This window comes from Centroberyx affinis, unplaced genomic scaffold, assembly GCF_046629955.1.
Source record: "Centroberyx affinis isolate AG114_WGS23_722 - 3 ecotype Tasmania unplaced genomic scaffold, CSIRO-AGI_Caff_v1 ptg001137l_1, whole genome shotgun sequence".
Taxonomy (NCBI): Eukaryota; Metazoa; Chordata; class Actinopteri; order Beryciformes; family Berycidae; genus Centroberyx; species Centroberyx affinis.
Window position 1 is genome coordinate 37,337 of NW_027279673.1, and position 19,784 is coordinate 57,120.

Below are 19,784 nucleotides of genomic sequence, written 5' to 3' on the forward strand. Positions count from 1 at the left end.
TCAGGACTTCAATGGACTGGAGCTCAGTTTTAATCGTGGACAATTCATCTGGATCAGAGGAGGTGACCATCAGCACCTAGCTCTTGTATTCTGAAGGAAAGGTGAGTGGTGACATATGCATGGAGGTGGCCATATGGTCTGGATCAGTAGCTGGGGGGAGATAGAAAACAGCTATGGCCAGTAAAGGGTTCTATGGGTAATGGACAAGTGAGCTGTATCGTAGTAGTTTGCAGGCAGATGTAGAAAGGCACAGTCCAACACTTACACACAAGCGACCATGTGGCATTAGCAGAAACCTAGCACTATGGGTAAGCTTCCAGGGAAAGGGACTTACTGGCAAGGGCCCAAAAGCTGGGCCCTTTGCGAAGATCAGGCTCCGGTAACATTGGGTGATGTTATGCCGGTATGTCCTATTTTCTAGGTGGTGTCTTCCTTGGTAGTTAAAACACTCTCGAAAGCATGGAAGCCAAAAATAGCCAAGACAGCAAAGAAAGGTGACCAGTTGCTAGCTGGAGAGGTGAGTATAAAAATCAAACATAACTGGCAGTAAAGTAAAATCCATGTAACCAGCAGTACAAAAGACAGGGCTGTCAAACTTAAAAAAACTAAAAACAAGCTGAGCTAAGCTAGCGGGCAAGCAAGACGGCAATGAGAGAGCGGCCTGAGTTTTCTGTTTCAGGCGGTCAAAACAAATTTCTGATCGATAAAAGAAGTGAAATATAAATATGGTAAAAACAGAGAGAGTTGGCAGAACTCACGGAGGGATTTAAACTTAGCGTGGACAGAAACCCTCTCTCTCTCTCTCTCTCTCCCTCTCTCTCTCTCTCTCTCTCCCTCCTTCTGACAAGGAGACAGGGAGAGAGGCAGGACAGGTCTGGTATCCAATCAGCTTCAGGGCGGGTTGTGATGTCGCCAGTGGAAGGTGGGGTCAGGAGGTCAAATTAATCCTGTCTGGCCAATCAGAACTGACCTCCATCACTGTGGAAACCAAACGCTGCTGATTGTACCGGGTTTAAAGGTCAAACCAATCATCCAGGGCCAATCAGAGCTGACCTCCATCACTGAGGAAACCAAACGCTGCTGACCTCACCTTCAGAGAAGAGAGAATCTTATTATTATCCATTATCATTTGTGTGTGCGTATGTGTGTGTGTGTGAGAGAGAGAGAGAGAGAGAGAGAGAGAGAGGGAGAGAGAGAGAGGGCTGACATGCACACACACACACACACACACACACACACTCCACACTGTTGACCCCAGGCTCCTTTGTTCCTGCACAAGTACCAGACAGGAAGTGTTGTGTTGTCATTTCCTGTTAACCTCACTCAGCCCTCAGAGAGACAGAGGCTGCATTCCAATTTGCTAAACTACGTCTTCTCCTCCCTCCTCCTGACTTGATGTTCCAGTTGGTTAAAAGACAGATGAGGGATCCTTCCGTCTCCTTGCCTGCCGGGTCCGGAGAAGACTCAGGTGGATCCTCAACACTGAAGTAATGAGTGAAGATAATTCTTCTACCTGTTAGACTAACAGCTCCACACGGTCAGAAATGTAAATATCCCAAACTATTATGTCATATATCTCCCAGGGTTTTGAATCTTAGCCTACCATTTGTTAAGTGTTATGTTAAATGTCCATATGGTGACGGCTCTGTCGGAGTGTTGGAGTTCAAACTTTGCCCCTATAGGCCAAAGTAACTGAACTGTCACAGGGTGCGACTAGTCTCATTTTGTATTAATCTTTCTTGTGAATCGTGTTTGTGTGTGTTGTCATGGAATTTCTCTTCTTGGACAATAAATTCTTACTAAACCTCAATAACAGCCTTTTATTGTCTATTTTGCACATTAAGTTCTTACAGCTAAATCTATGGTCATTTATACCTGTAAAAAATGATATCAGACCTTCTAACAATCCTGAAGCCAATGTGTGCTATGTGGAGATTTCATTGAGACATAATGATATAAACCAATATCCAGCTGTGTTGCTGTTTTTTTCCCGGACGAGCCCCCAATTCATGTTACGCCCCGGCCTAGGGGAAACCCGGGCGCAACATAAAAGGATGGCTCCCCTCTTTCCCCGCTCCCAAACACAACCAGCAAACACGTAGTTTGAGCCCCAAACAGTTTATTGTTTCAGGGAGAACAGACGTCAGGGTGGGTAAAAGGCCAAAATAACAACCCAAAAGAAAACTAACACAGATTCCCTAATCTTACCTGCTTAAAGAAAAGAAACAAAATGACATGAGGCTTACCTACACTCCTAACCAAGGAAACACAGGAGAAAAAGGATCTCAAACAAAAAAGGCCACCCACCCCTACAACTCCCAGGGCTGTAACAAAGCAATGAACAGAACTAACACAGAGAACTAAGAGGCTGGCAAAGAAAGGAGGCGATCTCTTGACAGGTGGCAGCAGCTTTATACTTTGGTGTCTCAGCAGGAACCAATCACCGGCCAGGACACACCTACACAATCACACAGTACAACCAATCATAGCACACCACCTGCTGCTCATCAGACACACAGATGAGAGAGGGAGAGAAAGCACAGAGCAGAAGAACACAACAGTACATGGAAAACCACACATATGACCAAGGGTCATAACACACCTTTTCTAAAGCTTGTTGTCAAATTCCGCTTCTGAACGAAGCTCCCCCTCCAGGAGCTTTACAAGTTTTTAAAAAAGTTTTTAACTCCTGCCTCGCTGGTTAAAAGTGGCGCTCACCCCCTCCCATACCTGAACATTTTCTCATAATGGTGGAATCAATGAAGCAAGCAAGTAAACTTGTTAAACTAGTAAACTTGTTAAACTGGTAAACTTGTTAAACTGGTAAACTTGTAAAACTGCTACACTTGTTAAATGTGTTAAACTTGTTAAACTAGTAAACTTGTTAGATTTGTTAAATTTGTTAAATTTGTTAAACTTGTTAAACTAGTAAACTTGTTAAACTTGTTAATCTAGTAAATTTGTTAAATTTGTTAATCTAGTAAATTAAACTAGTAAATTTGTTAAGTAAACTTGTTAATCTAGTAAATTTGTTAAATTTGTAGCGTGTTGAGTCGAAAATATCGAACTTATAATTTGGTAAAGGCATATAAATATTAATATTCTGATCAAGAGATCAGATTACACTCGTTGGGGCACCACCTTCGTAACTGAAGGACCTTTACTCATACTAATCAGTCATCAATCTAAAGATCACGAGATCTTTCCAGTTCAGGGATTACTTTTCTCTGCAGGTAAGGAAACACATGACAACTTCTCTGCAATAGATGGGAATATTTATTTAACGATCCAAGTATAACCATATTCAATGAAATAAGCAATATAAGTCACTGATATTGATCACCAAAATGAAATACGGAAACTATAGACTAAACTAGACATGGAATGTAATGAAGCAGAATAAGGACGGAAAGAAAATGATAACGAAATGTGGGAATAAGAATTGGCAGCAGTAAATGGAGAGATGTATGGATCAATTAAGCAGAGGAACGAGGCGGAAAGCTACGGGACACCTAAACTATAAAGCCTAACTTTCTTTATCTATTTAATTTGAATCTAAGCTTTTGCATCAACTCTCAGCAGCAAAGACGTGGATAGTCAGAGCCTACTTGTTCAGTTGGAGGTCTTGCCGGTCGGGTTGTCTGGTCCCGCTGAGCTCGGAGAGACGGACTCGGCGAGGCCGGTTGCCTGGCAACGGCAGACGCTGGATGGAACAGCTGGTCTCTGGTACTATCGTCACGTCGGGGCGAGCAGCGCTACCGGCTCGTCAAAGCTGTAGTCGTCTGGCCCGTGGATGTGGAACACTGTGGCGATGTTGCACCAGTGTTGGCTGCTGGATGGAGTTGAAGGTTCGAGCTCTTCTAACTGTTGTAAAGTCTAAATAATCTCGTTCCTAAATAGCTTCAAAAGCAATCTTCGCTTGGCCGGGCGTTGATAACTTCTTGACTATTAGACGCGAGGTTCAAACTTCTTGCAAGCGATTCTTAAGTTTATCTGGAGAAGACGTCTCTAACTCCAGGCTCAAACTCTAAGTTTCACTAAAGGCGAGTTGCAGCTAAAATTGTTGATCTTGGTTTCAGCAGGTTTCTTGGTGAGGGCGGAATCTTGAACGAACGTTGAACACGAACGTTGGACTGAACGTTGAACGTTGAACAAGGCCAGATCAGAGAGTTTTATAGATCTTTGAATTTCCAGGCGTGGTTCGCCATGCAAATCACGCTTCGCGCTCTTTTTCTGTTACGCCTTGTTTACTAATTAATTTCTTTGTTTGAGATGGTCCCACCCCGAATAGGGAGAGGGGGGGGAAATGGATGTAAGAGGAATTTTTCCTCTAGTCTATTTTATTTTGAGATCCCTTACAAAAGTGATCTTAATTAAGATTTCTTCCTAAAGTAATACGCAGGTATTTTACATCTCCACCAATTACTGTTGTCAATTGATCAAAATAATAAAAACCTGGGAACTTACATTCTAAATTATATGGCTAGCATATCAATATAAGGACCTCAAATAAATCTTCATGGCCTAATCTATAACTAGACAATCTTTACCAAGTTAACTCATATATGTAACTTGTGTTTCTAACTATGTGACTAATGTGAAAAACAATTTAACTATTTAATACCATTAAACTTGGTCAACATTATACTGACCTGTCCTAGTTATAAATGACCACAAGGTGACAGTGTGGTATCATGCAAAAAGAAAGGGAGAGTAAAATAATTGTAATCATTTCCTTACAACAGCTAACATTGTGGGTGCATGCAATCCACCACAAATTAAGCGGCTTTAACATATATAGTTGGCACATTTAGCCTATACTTCAAGATACATGATACACTTAAAAAAAACATTTAAAGAAGTATAGGGTTGAGAGTGAGTTCAGAAGAGAGAGCAGAGAGAGGGAAAAGATTTATGACAGTCCTGTTCCAGAGAGGGGTAGTGATGAGACTCTGATAAGTGTCAACAGCAGTCTGATTGATCAGACCGTCTGGTCCTCCAACAAAGATAAGGGAGGATGATCCCCTATCTTCGTAGGTGTGGAAGGTATGAATGTGTGAATGTATCGTTCATTAGGGCTCCTGAGTCCTTGGGTCCTTCTTCTCCCGATGGCTGGAAGATAAAGGTCATTAACTCTGGAATGTGTGAGAAAGTTGCAAACCTCCTCGCAGTATCCTGTCGTTAATTCCCCAAAAGCTTTTAGGGTGACATCTCCTGCTGGCAGATGCCACTTTTGAAGTTGTGGTTTGTATCAACCAGACACCTTTATGGCCATTTGTTGTGATAGGCCATGTTGTGTTGATTTTGAGAAAGCAACAGAGAGGTTGGGGCTTCCTCCAAAGTCTCACTGGTATCGCTACAAATTTGTTAATCTAGTAAATTTTTAAACTAGTAAATTTGTTATTTTAGTGAACTTGTTAAACTAGTAAACTTGTTAAACTTGTTAATCTAGTAAATTTGTTAAACTAGTTAACCTGTTAAACTTGTTGAACTAGTAAACTTGCTACCTGCCTCTTCACTTGTCATTGTGGGGCATGTGACCTTCAGCAGGAGAAAGATCTGTCAACATGAGACTGGAAACCGGTGACACATCTCTGTAGGTACAGTTAGCTTAACTGTTAGCATTTATGCATGCTGCTTTGTAATGTTTGTCCTTAGGGGCCTCCGTAGTGCAGTGGAGGGAGGGAGGAGTGGCTTTGCTGTGAGTTTATTTACAAATGTGTTGCTGTTTTTGTCACCCTCTAGTGGTCAGAACATGTAGCTTATTGCAGCTTTAAGGGAATGAATAAAAAACAAACTGTTCATTGCTGGTGAGATGTCAAATAGCTTACATGATCATTGCCTAACCCAAGTCCCAAAAGCATAAAAGTTGGACAGTAACACACAGGCAGACATCAGCGCAAGACATTTCTTTTAGGTGTCCTGCCTCTGTTAGGAAGACAAGGATCATTAGGAGTTGACATACTTTAGATGAATTACACATTAAGAGCAAAAGAGAGGAGATCCTCTTCCAGCAAGTGTTGTTATTTACTTTTTTGGCGAACCCACTTTCCCTCAACCTGCCTTGTCTGCTTCTGCTTCAGTTAGTGATTCCCTACATTTCCATGCTGTTTGACGTAGGTGGAGAGAGCGATAACGATAGCAACAGTAATAGTAAAATTTAAATTGTTTCACAGAGGTAATGACCTCTCTATTCATGGTATCGCTGTAAAGCAAAGACATCATAAAATTTCATTATACACAGATGATGTTCTACTGTTTATTACCAACCCAGACATATTTATTACCTCTGTTCTTAATGTTCTTAATATGTTTAGTGAATTTTGGGGGTATAAAAGTAACTTTGGCGTTGGGTCAGTTGCATGGCACATTGTCTCCTGGTACGTCACCTTTCTGATGGCCAACAGAAGACTTTGTTTACCTAGGTATATTTGTTTTTATATCTGTTTTTATTATTTTACAAGAAAACAAACAAAAAAATTTTGTCTTGAGATTTCAGTATGCCCCTAAGGTAAGTAAGGCCCCTAATTTATTTTGTTGTATTCCTGTTTCTCATTATATTGTGCAAATAAACTTCAACTTTAAATTGCTTCAACAGATGTGCAACATCAACTTCCAACCTCTGTTTAAGCGTATCCATGATGATTTACCACTTTCAATGTTAGGAGCAGCCTTGATGGCAATGAATGTTTAAGAAATACATTCCTTCAGCTAATTCAACAGTTTGTGAGCAGATGGTCGATAACAGCAGGTAGTTAACAGCTAATTGTTAACTGTTAAAAATAAGTCAACAGTGAGTAAAAACCATTAGTTATAGTTATCAGAGAGTAGTTAACAATTAGTAGGTAACAATTAGCAGTCAACAGTACTGCAGAGTTAGCAGTCAGTAGTTAATTATTTCTAGTAGTTTTAATTATTTATGTGTGTGTGTGTGTGTTGAAGAAACAGGAGACATTAACTGTTGATGAAGAATTATATTTATTAGATATTAGACATCAGTGTACAGTAGATACAGAATGGTATTTCACAATAACCAGATGAACTAAGGCTTAAGGCCGAAATACACGGGACACGGACGCGGCGCGACACGTCTGCTGCAGAACGCCCGCAGCAGAGCGCGTCCGTTATAATCAGCTGAAGCTGCTTCACGGACCGCGGGCATCGCGTGGCTCATCTCTATTTTTGCGCATCTGGTCTATTTTTTCCCCTTTACACGCGGCTACCCGGCCCTCAAACAGGTAAAATCTCCATAGAACTGTGTAAAAAATGACTACAATCTGTTTAAAAATGATTAAAATAAATACCTCATTGTACCAGAGGCCATGTGACGCAGCAGAGCAACCTTGTGGGTGTTTTTACATCGCACATTAAAATAAATCAATCAAATCAATGTGTATCCATGATCCTGTAGTTAAAATTATCTAGTTAATTAATTCAGTACCAGTTAATATAGCCTACACTTCCAAACCTGCAGAACCAACTGAATTATCACTTGGCAAAACTCAATATGCACACAGTGAAGCCGATCATCTATGTGGCGCAACCCCACGCTACAAAGACAGAGTCTGTGTAGCAGGTAAAAAACCCGCTCCGCCCCACCTCCGCCCCGCCTCCGCCTCCACCCCGCTCCGCCCCGCCTCGCCTAAGTGACGCGTTGCGTCCGTGTCCCGTGTATTTTGGCCTTTAGGCTAAATAAATACTTAGGCTTTAAAAAGACCAACTTTAGCTTCCTGTCTTGACAATAACAAGGTTTTTATTTCGAACTTGGCTCTTCACAATCTAACTTTACTACTTAAAAACAAGATGTGTCTTGTTTGGGTGTCTGAGTCTATTAAAGTGTCTGGTGAGATAAATCAAAGCGCTCCTCGTGTCGTTTACATATCTCACACTAAATGCAAAATTGTGTCCCTGCATCTAAAATGTAATTTCATATTTATAACAATTTGATATTTATAACTTCAGTATTTACAAAAAAATATACCATGGCACTTTAGAAAGCTTCAAAAGCCAATAATGCCATTTATTTTAGCCTTAAATATATTACAATATAATCGATATAGAGACACATACACACACACACACACACACACACACACACACACACACACACACACACACACACACACACACACACACACAGGAACTGCAGGCACAAAAAAAGAGGAGTCCAGGAGAAAAGAGAAGAGGAGGAGGAAGAGGAGAAGAACTTTGTGTTTCATCCTGAGCGCTGATTACCACATTGGTACATTGTACAAAACTACTAGTACTACTGATACTACAGTTACTATGGTTACTGTTACTGTTACTACTACTGGTACCAGAACTACTGTCTACTGGTATGATTTGGTATGGTTTAGTGTGATCTTATGTAGCCACACCATAACTACTTTGCTGAGTACATTTGATCCACCAAGGATCCATCTAGGCGTTTAGAAGCCCACACCAGGATCACATCATCTTTGTTTCACTAGCTAGCTAACTGTAGCTACATCTAACTGTTCCTACAACAGTAAACAAGTGAGCACCAGTGCCAGGCTCCACCCGTAAGCTCCACCCGTAGGCTCACTCTGTGGGCTCCACCTGTAGGCTCCACCCACAAGCTCCACCCATAGGCTCTACCCTAGCCAAAGTTGACGGCCCACAACGTCCCTTTTCTAACCATTGTGTTTAAACTTCTCCAGACATACAGATGTTTGGCTGCATGATATTAGGTTTGGTTTGGTTTGGTTTGGTTTGTGTCTTTATTGGCCAAAAAGCTGGAAAGTTGGTTTGTGTTTCTGTAGCTACATCAGAAAAGTACAAGTTACCGTAGCATAGTGTGTGTGTGTGTGTGTGTGTGTGTGTTTCTAAGTCCTAACTCTAGCTAAAGAGAAGAAAGCTGGTGATCAGTATTACAATATTGACAATAGACTTATCAATAATATACATATTATTAAATAATAATAAACTTATTAACATTAAAATATTAACAGACACACTATATATAGACAGTTAGTCCATATATAGACGGAGTTGGTCCATATATAGACAGTTAGTCCATATATAGACAGTTAGTCCATATATAGACAGTTAGACAGTTAGTCCATATATAGACGGAGTTGGTCCATATATAGACAGTTAGTCCATATATAGACAGTTAGTCCATATATAGACGGAGTTGGTCCATATATAGACAGTTAGTCCATATATAGACAGTTAGTCCATATATAGACAGTTAGTCCATGTATAGACGGAGTTAGTCCATATATGGAGTTAGTCCATATAGATGGAGTTAGTCCAGGTTGGCCCACAGCCATATAGAACTGTATGGAATCCTGTAGAAGCAGCTGATTGGTTGAGTCTATTACCAATGATTGGTCAGAGAACTCTGGATGGGGGCGGAGTTACGTGAAGGGATATGTCCTCCTGGATTTATTCCCAGTCTCCAGATTGGCTGTCTGTCCTTGCAGAGACACCTCTCAGTCTGACTGGCTGGACAAATCCCTGTCCTGCGCTGTCATTGGCTGTTCTGATCCAAGACTTAGAATGCCATTGGTTGGCTGAATCCAGGTCCTATGTTTTGATTGGTCAGCTGGATAAACATCTTACAGTCACTGGCTGGTTTGAATACAGAACTGTCTGTGATTGGCTGCGTAGATTTAGATCACATATTGTAATTGGTCAACTCATTCCAGGCTCCACCAGAAACCTTGTTTCCATGGAGACACAACTGTCTGTCTGCAGGTCAGAGGTTGGAGGACTGTTTGATGCTGTGGAAGGATACACGGCTGGGGGAGGTGGGCAGCGATGTGGCACGCACCGTCCGGCTCCGGATGGAGTGACGGTCCTGCCAACGAATCCAACGCTTCCTAACTGCTGAACGCACCTGGACACAGAGAGGTAGATAGACAGGTAAACAGACAGACAGACAGACAGACAGAAAGGTAGATGGATGGATAGATAGATAGATAGATAGATAGATAGATAGTGTCCATACTCAGAGGAGAGATCTTACCTCACTGTTTAGAAAACAGTAGAAGACTGAGACAAAAAACCCCTGGGGAGGGAGAGAGAGAGAGAGAGAGAGATAAACAGATAAACAGACAGACAGGTAAAGATTATCATAATAAACCAAAGTATTTACTGTCTAAAAGCTGAATGAACACTATTTTTTGTTTTGCATTAACCTGTTGGTCGGTTTCAAAACATTGCTTTGAAAATAATTATCAAATCAATAGACATCAACAAGATAAATATTCTCTACTTTTCTCCTGAAAAACTGTTGGCAGATACAACAGCAGCTATATTCACTTGTCTGTTGGCTCCAAATGAGGCAAAATTAATGTAAATTGAAATTAAAATGAAGTAATTTACCTGGAAAGACTCCAGTATAGAGTTGAAGTAGATGAAGACGATCTGTGCCACCTCATCTTCTCCTCCAGGATTCACAAAGAACAACATGTAGGTGATTCCTAAGAGAGGTAAGAGCACCAGCGTGGCTTTCACTGCCTTCCTACAGGAGATAACACAATACAGCACAATACAATGAGACACTATAGTAGATAGGAAGCTGTACTGTATATTACAATACAACACAATATAATACAATAAACAGTTAGTGTCTCCATGGAAACAACATGTAGGTGTTTCCTGCTGGATGAGCCACTCTGTTATTCTAAAGTCTGGCTAAAGAATCACTATCTGTTAAATCACGTTTAAACTGATTATTTTGATGTGATTTCTGGTATTTTAATTATTGTGTTTTAATGAGGTTGTGTTTGATCTCCCACCTGTACTGGATTGTCTCCGAGGTCGTAGACGCTCTCAGCTTCGTCATCAGGATCCGAACGATGTTGAACAGGAAGATGAAGTTAATCTGAGGAGGAGGAGGTGAGGAGAGAGGAGGAGGAGGAGGAGGAGAGAGGAGGAGGAGAGAGCGGAGAGGAGAAGAGAGAGGAGGAGGGAGGGACGGGGGAGTAGAGGAAGAGGAGGAGATGAAGAAGAGGAGAAGATCAGATAGGGAGGAAGAGCTGAGGAGGAGGGAATGTATGACCATGTGTGGTTCAGGTGTTTTCACAGATATTTCACACATATATCTGTATCGGCAAAACTTCCACTGATGAGTCACTGATAAAAATCTTCAAAACAGCAGTGGAATGGAGCGATTAACACCTGTGGGGTTTTCAGACAGCTTGGCAGTACACAGTCTGTCCAGCAGATGGCAGAACTGACACAAAAGTAGGACCAAGTAAATACAAATGAGTCAAATGTACATCAGTTTATAGAGAGCCGGCTGTGAAACTCTGAACCCAGTCCGACTGTCTGTACCCAATCCAATCCAACTGTCTGTACCCAATCCAATCCGACTGTCTGTACCCAATCCGACTGTCTGTACCCAATCCAATCCAACTGTCTGTACCCAATCCAATCCGACTGTCTGTACCCAATCCGACTGTCTGTACCCAATCCAATCCGACTGTCTGTACCCAATCCAATCCGACTGTCTGTACCCAATCCGACTGTCTGTACCCAATCCAATCCGACTGTCTGTACCCAATCCGACTGTCTGTACCCAATCTGACTGTCTGTACCCAATCCAATCCAACTGTCTGTACCCAATCCAATCCAACTGTCTGTACCCAATCCAATCCGACTGTCTGTACCCAATCCGACTGTCTGTACCCAATCCGACTGTCTGTACCCAATCCAATCCAACTGTCTGTACCCAATCCAATCCGACTGTCTGTACCCAATCCGACTGTCTGTACCCAATCCGACTGTCTGTACCCAATCCGACTGTCTGTACCCAATCCAATCCGACTGTCTGTACCCAATCCAATCCGACTGTCTGTACCCAATCCAATCCAACTGTCTGTACCCAATTCGACTGTCTGTACCCAATTCGACTGTCTGTACCCAATCCGACTGTCTGTACCCAATCCGACTGTCTGTACCCAATCCAATCCGACTGTCTGTACCCAATCCAATCCGACTGTCTGTACCCAATCCAATCCAACTGTCTGTACTCAATTCAACTGTCTGTACCCAATCCGACTGTCTGTACCCAATCCGACTGTCTGTACCCAATCCAATCCGACTGTCTGTACCCAATCCGACTGTCTGTACCCAATCCAATCCGACGGTCTGTACCCAATCCGACTGTCTGTACCCAATCCAATCTGACTGTCTGTACCCAATCCAATCTGACTGTCTGTACCCAATTCAATCCGACTGTCTGTACCCAATCCAAACTGACTGTCTGTACCCAATCCAATCTGACTGTCTGTACCCAATCCGACTGTCTGTACCCAATCCGACTGTCTGTATACAGACAGTCGGACTGGGTATACCCAGTCCGACTGTCTGCACCCAATCCAACTGTCTGTACCCAATCCAACTGTCTGTACCCAATCCAACTGTCTGTACCCAATCCAATCCGACTGTCTGCACCCAATCCAACTGTCTGTACCCAATCCAACTGTCTGTACCCAATCCAATCCGACTGTCTGTACCCAATCCAACTGTTTGTACCCAATCCAATCCGACTGTCTGTACCCAATCCAGTCCGACTGTCTGTACCCAATCCAATCCAACTGTCTGTACCCAATCCAATCCAACTGTCTGTACCCAATCCGCCTGTCTGTACCCAAAAAACAAAGGGAAATTTAACATTCTACAAATTGCTCCAAAATCACATGTGTTACTAATGTTATCAGTAAACAGTAACTTGACACTTTTTAATGGGAGATTTGTTAAACTGCCCAGAAAGACTGGCACACTGCTCCTGTCCTGCTCCTGTCCACTGGAGTCCCGCTGGACTCCAGTGGACACACTGCTCACTGTAGTTAAGGACCAGTGATTCATCCATAATCCATGACAGGCTGTGAAATACTGAAAATAAATCTGAACCCTGGGGAGAGGATGGGAAATTGTGTTTCCTCTGTATTTGTTTGGCAGTGGAGCTCAACCACAGTACCTACATTGCAATTTAGTCTTACTATCAAATAAAACTAAAATAAGTGTAGTCCAAATGTTTTAGAAGTACTGGTTTCATTATGATTAAAAAACATTTTTAGCACTACAACCTCAGGAAACTCTGCTATGTTTTCATCATTATTGGATCTCAGTTCTCCTGGAAATATCCACTTCAGCTGTTGAGTGAAAGCATTTCTCAGAAGAAACCAGTCCATCTGAAACTAAACAAATATCAGTAGATATATTGGTTATCGATAACGTTACTAGAACCTTTTTGACTCAGGATGTGTGGCTTTAGGAAACATTACAGCTTAGTTAACAGTTAACTAACAGGAACAGTAAGGGCTGAGAGAGGAGGAGTCTCTATCAAGGTGAGGCTTCATATAACCTTTTATATGTTCCATCATGTGAAACTGAATGTCCTAATGATTTGTCATGTTTGTGTCTAACTGATGTTCAGTAATGCATCTCTACAGGTGGTTCTACTGTCGTTCTGTGGTTCTGTGGTTCTGTGGTTGTTGACTGCAGCTACATGACAACAGCTGCACCGCATCTGTAGATTTACCCAGAAGAAACAAACGCTGCTTTAGACAATCTACTGCATCAGAGCTGCTACTGTAAAGATGTTCTCCGTTCTCTAGGGATGGGACGATATATCGTAGTACAATAATTTGCAATGTAAAATCATGACGATGTACTTTGTGGCATATAACAATGTGCAGCGGACTGTGAGCTACAGTCTGCTGCTTACTGTAACCTGCTGCCTCTGCCCCTCCTCCCCCTCCTCCTCCTCCTCCTCCTCCTCAGACAGTTTGACCAGCAGAGGGAGCAAACACTTTGCAATGCAAAACCACGAAGCCAAGCGGCAGACATGGAGGACAAGGAAGAGGATATGTGAGCAGAGCTTGGCCGGTGAAAGTGGCAGCATTGTTTCACAGGAGTTTTTTTTTTTTTACAGCGACTGACAGACCTGCAGCCACAGACAAACTCACTCTGATGTTCTGATCCAGATCTAAAGCAATAACAGCAGCAGCAGCTGATGAGCCCAGACAGCCGAGAGGCTGCGGTCACATGATCCATATTTATTGATTCTGAATGAAATCATTCCAATTGAAGATTCCCCCGCAAGTGTTTATATGAACGCTAAATAAGGATCGCATGGTGTGTGGGGTGTAACGATACTCAGCTCACAGTTCAGTACGACACACGGTACAGGCTTCACGGTTCAATAACAACAAAGTTTAAATTAACAAAGTTTAAATGGAAACAAATTATCACTGTAGAAGATTCTTTCCTTATTCCTTAGACATAAAATGTCAAAAAAACTATATTTTCAACTTGAAGTTTATCCTACAGTTTCTTTTATAATGGTTTCTTTCTTTGTTATATATTTTTCAGTGCAAAAAACAAATAATGGAATCTGTTGAATAAAATAAAAATCAGCTTTTAACAGCGGATGCTTGTCTAAATGAAACAAATTGTAAATTAAAATAATGTCTAAACAAGGATGTCATCTTTACAATTAAGAGCAAATGTCTGAACATGTTGATCTAACATTCTCCAAACGCCTTCGCTGGCAGGCAGGCCACAAAACTTCAACTTCAGTTAAAACAACAAATATGTTCAGACACTGATTTTCTAACCTACGAGGACAGGCTTTATTTTTTTTCACCTTTGACAGTTAGCTATGTACACACTGCCAGAATTTGGTAGTGACAACTGAATTTATGAATAAGAGTGAATTTGCATATGTCTGGTCAGACTGGAGCAGAGCGGAGTAAAAAATTAACAGACAGTGTCTGTAGGATAACAGGAGTCACTCCACTCCTCGGACTTCGCGATGGTTGTAAATAATGTCTGTAACCATAGTAACGTTTACTTCAGACCAATATGGCGGCTACCACTGCCTGTGTTTTCAGTTTACACACCAGTAACACCAGTGACCAGAGGCGTCAATTTATCCATAAGATCTTAATAAACCGCCACTGACAGCGGCGTCATATTCTCTTTTTCCACTACATGACTTCATACTTTCAACCGAGACATTTGGGCCGAGACGCAGAACTGGTGGAACAACCGTTTAATATCTATGGGAACAACCGTTTAATATCTATGGGAACAACCGTTTAATATCTATGGGAACAACCGTTTAATATCTATGGGAACAACTGCAATGTTGAGGAAACAGACTGGATAGAACATTTGAGAATGTCTCACAACACTTACCTCCGTCACTTTCAAAATAACGATGATAATGTTACGTATTTGGATTTCCTGTTGCACGCTGCACACCTGGCTCATCCGGGTCTCGAGCGAACGTCGGTGAACGTTGGTGTTGATGATGTCATAATGCCAGTCAGGCAAGCTAGGATCTAGGATTCCTGATTCCGCCCTTTGGCGTTTAAAGTATGTAAATGCAAACAAAGAGTAGTCTACATTTTGGTGGCGCAGCTAATTGATAAGCTTTGCTTGAAATCACAAACCATTTTTCACCTCCACGATGCCTATCGTCACGTTTTTGGATCGCAAAATTCTGCGATATATCGCTACACCCCTGATGGTGTGTTTACATGCTCCACAGTATGGAATCACAGTAAAAGTTTCTGACATGCACAAAACAGCCTACAGAATCTAACAGTTTTTAACAGATGGACGTCTGCGTCTGGAGCTTTACTGCTGTTCTTACGACTCCAAAAGTGTCAGAAACACGTTTTGTTTTGCACCGCAGCGATCGGATGCACTTGTAATTGTCACCAGCTCACGCCGAAACTGGCCCAGGTGGGTGGATTCAGCACTTGATAAACAGGCTGCGGCGCCTGTGTCAGGCCCGAGCGCCCCGGGGTTCAGAACAGGCCGGCTGTTCCAGCAAAAGAAAGTGACTGGAACAATGTTTACATGACATACATGTATCCATTGACCGGATTATGAAAGGGTTAAACAGCTCTCTCTAACGGAGTGAAGTTTCATTCAGAATGGGCCAGTTTGTTCTGATTGAGGCAGCTATATGAGGCATTTTTATTCAGATTTTTTTTCTGATTTTTATTCTACTATTCTTCTTTACCATTGCAAGAAAAACATTGCTAAAAAGATGTATAGTTTTGTCAAATAAATAATGGCAATGTTGTACAATCATACTTCGTATTCATCTAACTTTTATCACATATCGAATCGTGAGATTACCACATTGTCCCATCCTGACCGTTCTCTGTTCTTCATCTCAATCTGTAGAGATGTTCTCTGTTCTCTGTTCTTCATCTCAATCTGTAGAGATGTTCTTTGTTCTTCATCTCAATCTGTAGAGATGTTCTCTGTTCTTCATCTCAAACTGTAGAGATGTTCTCTGTTCTTCATCTCAAACTGTAGAGATGTTCTCTGTTCACTGTTCTTCATCTCAATCTGTAGAGATGTTCTCTGTTCTTCATCTCAATCTGTAGAGATGTTCTCTGTTCACTGTTCTTCATCTCAATCTGTAGAGATGTTCTCTGTTCTTCATCTCAATCTGTAGAGATGTTCTCTGTTCTCTGTTCTTCATCTCAATCTGTAGAGATGTTCTCTGTTCTTCATCTAAATCTGTAGAGATGTTCTCTGTTCTCTGTTCTTCATCTCAAACTGTAGAGATGTTCTCTGTTCTTCATCTCAAAATGTAGAGATGTTCTCTGTTCACTGCTCTTCATCTCAAACTGTAGAGATGTTCTCTGTTATTCATCTCAATCTGTAGAGATGTTCTCTGTTCTTCATCTCAATCTGTAGAGATGTTCTCTGTTCTCTGTTCTTCATCTCAATCTGTAGAGATGTTCTCTGTTCTTCATCTAAATCTGTAGAGATGTTCTCTGTTCTTCATCTAAATCTGTAGAGATGTTCTCTTTTCTCTGTTCTTCATCTCAAACTGTAGAGATGTTCTCTGTTCTTCATCTCAATCTGTAGAGATGTTCTCTGTTCTTCATCTCAATCTGTAGAGATGTTCTCTGTTCTCTGTTCTTCATCTCAAACTGTAGAGATGTTCTCTGTTCTCTGTTCTTCATCTCAATCTGTAGAGATGTTCTCTGTTCACTGTTCTTCATCTCAATCTGTAGAGATGTTCTCTGTTCTGTGTTCTTCATCTCAATCTGTAGAGATGTTCTCTGTTCTCTGTTCTTCATCTCAATCTGTAGAGATGTTCTCTGTTCTGTGTTCTTCATCTCAATCTGTAGAGATGTTCTCTGTTCACTGTTCTTCATCTCAATCTGTAGAGATGTTCTCTGTTCTGTGTTCTTCATCTCAATCTGTAGAGATGTTCTGTTCATCTCAAACTGTAGAGATGTTCTCTGTTCTTCATCTCAATCTGTAGAGATGTTCTCTGTTCTTCATCTCAATCTGTAGAGATGTTCTCTGTTCTCTGTTCTTCATCTCAAACTGTAGAGATGTTCTCTGTTCTTCATCTCAATCTGTAGAGATGTTCTCTGTTCTCTGTTCTTCATCTCAAACTGTAGAGATGTTCTCTTTTCTCTGTTCTTCATCTCAAACTGTAGAGATGTTCTCTGTTCTTCAGCTCAAACTGTAGAGATGTTCTCTGTTCTTCATCTCAAACTGGAAAGATGTTCTCTTTCCTTTTTTTTAGTATCTTTTTATCCTAGTATTTTTTATACCCTTGTTGTTTTGTTTTGTACTTGTATTGCCTGCACCGTGATCTGGTGCAGGCAATACACGGCATTTCGATCCTCTGTATGTCCTGTACATATGGCAGAAATGACAATAAAGTTGACTTTTTGACCACTGTACAGCAGTTTAGCTACTGTGATGTGGACTGGTTGAGATCGTTGGTGTCAAGGATGTGTGTTTTACGACAGGTACTACCGTAAAAGATAGAGGGGAGAGGCCAAAAACAAAAGGTAGCACGTTCACTGTATGTTTGGACCGGTGTCTGGAGTATGGAGACAATAAAGTTGGCATGTGTTGCAAAGACTGAACTCTCGCTAGTTATTCTTAGATAAACCGAAGCACAGTTTATTACAGTTGGATAGATTTAAGGTGGAGTGGTTGAGATCATTGGAGAGATTTAAGGGGGACTGGTTGAGATCGTTGTGTAATTTAAGGTGGACTGGTTGTGTTCTCACCAGCAGCACCAGGATCATGGGACCTTGGTAAATGTAGTCGGTATAAACTCCTGCCTTCTTCCCAAACCAGCACCTGTCAATCAAAACACAACCACCAATCAGATAACAGATACAGAGCTAATCCAATCAGACCAGTCCAGAAACTAAGCTTGTGTAAAGATGGCCGCTTCCTGTTTGGGTGCCTGACAGACTGGACAGCACTGACTGTGTGGTGCATTGTGGGATTGACCAGTAGGACATTACTGTAAGGGGAAGTGACATCATTCTGATCTATCCCACAATGCACCACACCTGTATGCATTAATATTATTAGTATTATTATTGTTGTTGTTGTCGTAACTTACTTTTCGTTGTCGTAGTAGAGCTTCCCTATCGCCCAGGCTACTATGATAGGAAATGGAATACCTGAAGACAGACAGGCAGAAAGACAGACAGGTACACAGACAGACAGACAGACAGACAAACAGACAGGCAGGTAGACAGACAGACAGACAGACAGGCAGACAGACAGACAGACAGACAGACAGACAGGTTAGTGTGTGTCCATGCACATTAAATTGTTTCTATGATGAAAAAAACACTGAGAAGACAACATTATATTCTATTCTCTTTGTGTGTGTGTGTGTGTGTGTGTGTGTGTGTGTGTGTGTGTGTGTGTGTGTGTGTGTGTGTGTGTGTGTGTGTGTGCGGACCCCAGCCGATGCAGATGAACATCCACTTGCGCAGTTTGTCAGTAGAGTAGGTCAGAACCACAGCAGTGTGCAGGTAGCAGCCTTCACCAAACATCCAGAAGAAGTTTGTCACATGGAAATAATTATAAGCTGCTGTGACCAACCTGCACCAAACCTGAGGAGGAGGAGGAGGAGAGGAGGAAGAGGAGGAGAAGAGGAGGAGCGGAGAGGTGGAGGAGGAGAGGAGGAAGATAGAAGGAGGAGAAGGAGGAGGAGGAAGAGAGGAGAGGAGGAGGTGAGGAGGAGGAGGAGGAAGAGGAGGAGAGCAGGGGAGGAGAGCAGGGGGAGAGGAGGAGAGAGGAGAGGAGGACGAGGAGAGGAGGAGTGAAGAGGAGGAGGAGGAGAGGAGGAAGAGAGGAGGAGAAGGAGGAGAGGAGAGGAGGAGGTGGAGAGGAGGACGGGGAGAGGAGGAAGAGAGGAGGAGGAGGAGAGGAGGAAGAGAGGAGAAGAGAGAAGGAGGAGGAGGAAGAGAGGAGAGGAGAAGGAGAGGAAAGGAGGAGGAGGAGTTTTAGTTTTAGTCACATGATAATCGCGGGAAAATCTTTCAACCCTTTGTCGTCAGACATGACACACTGAACGTCTCATTCACACTGTTTAGCATCAGTGTTGTTAGAGTTTGGTGTTGTTAGAGTTTGGTGTGGTTAGAGTTTGGTGTTGGTCTTCAGTGTTGGTTAGTTTGGTGTTGTGTCTTCAGTGTTAGAGTTTGGTGTTGTGTCTTCAGTGTTAGAGTTTGGTGTTGTGTCTTCAGTGTTAGAGTTTGGTGTTGTGTCTTCAGTGTTAGAGTTTGGTGTTGTGTCTTCAGTGTGGTTAGAGTTTGGTGTTGTGTCTTCAGTGTGGTTAGAGTTTGGTGTTGTGTCTTCAGTGTTGTTAGAGTTTGGTGTTGTGTCTTCAGTGTGGTTAGAGTTTGGTGTTGTGTCTTCAGTGTTAGAGTTTGGTGTTGTGTCTTCAGTGTTAGAGTTTGGTGTTGTGTCTTCAGTGTGGTTAGAGTTTGGTGTTGTGTCTTCAG

At 42.0% G+C, this 19,784-nt stretch overlaps 1 protein-coding gene across 1 annotated transcript; it reads right to left on the reverse strand.

Annotated features, from left to right (window-relative positions):
* Positions 1-9,724: 9,724 nt before the first annotated feature.
* On the reverse strand, positions 9,725-18,893 carry LOC139648007 (corticotropin-releasing factor receptor 1; the record flags this gene model as incomplete). The annotated part of the gene is made up of 7 exons (XM_071524036.1): positions 9,725-9,865; positions 9,995-10,036; positions 10,354-10,492; positions 10,770-10,855; positions 18,048-18,120; positions 18,392-18,452; positions 18,740-18,893. Coding segments are annotated over 7 exons (696 nt in total), but the record flags the coding sequence as incomplete, so codon positions are not given.
* Positions 18,894-19,784: the final 891 nt, after the last annotated feature.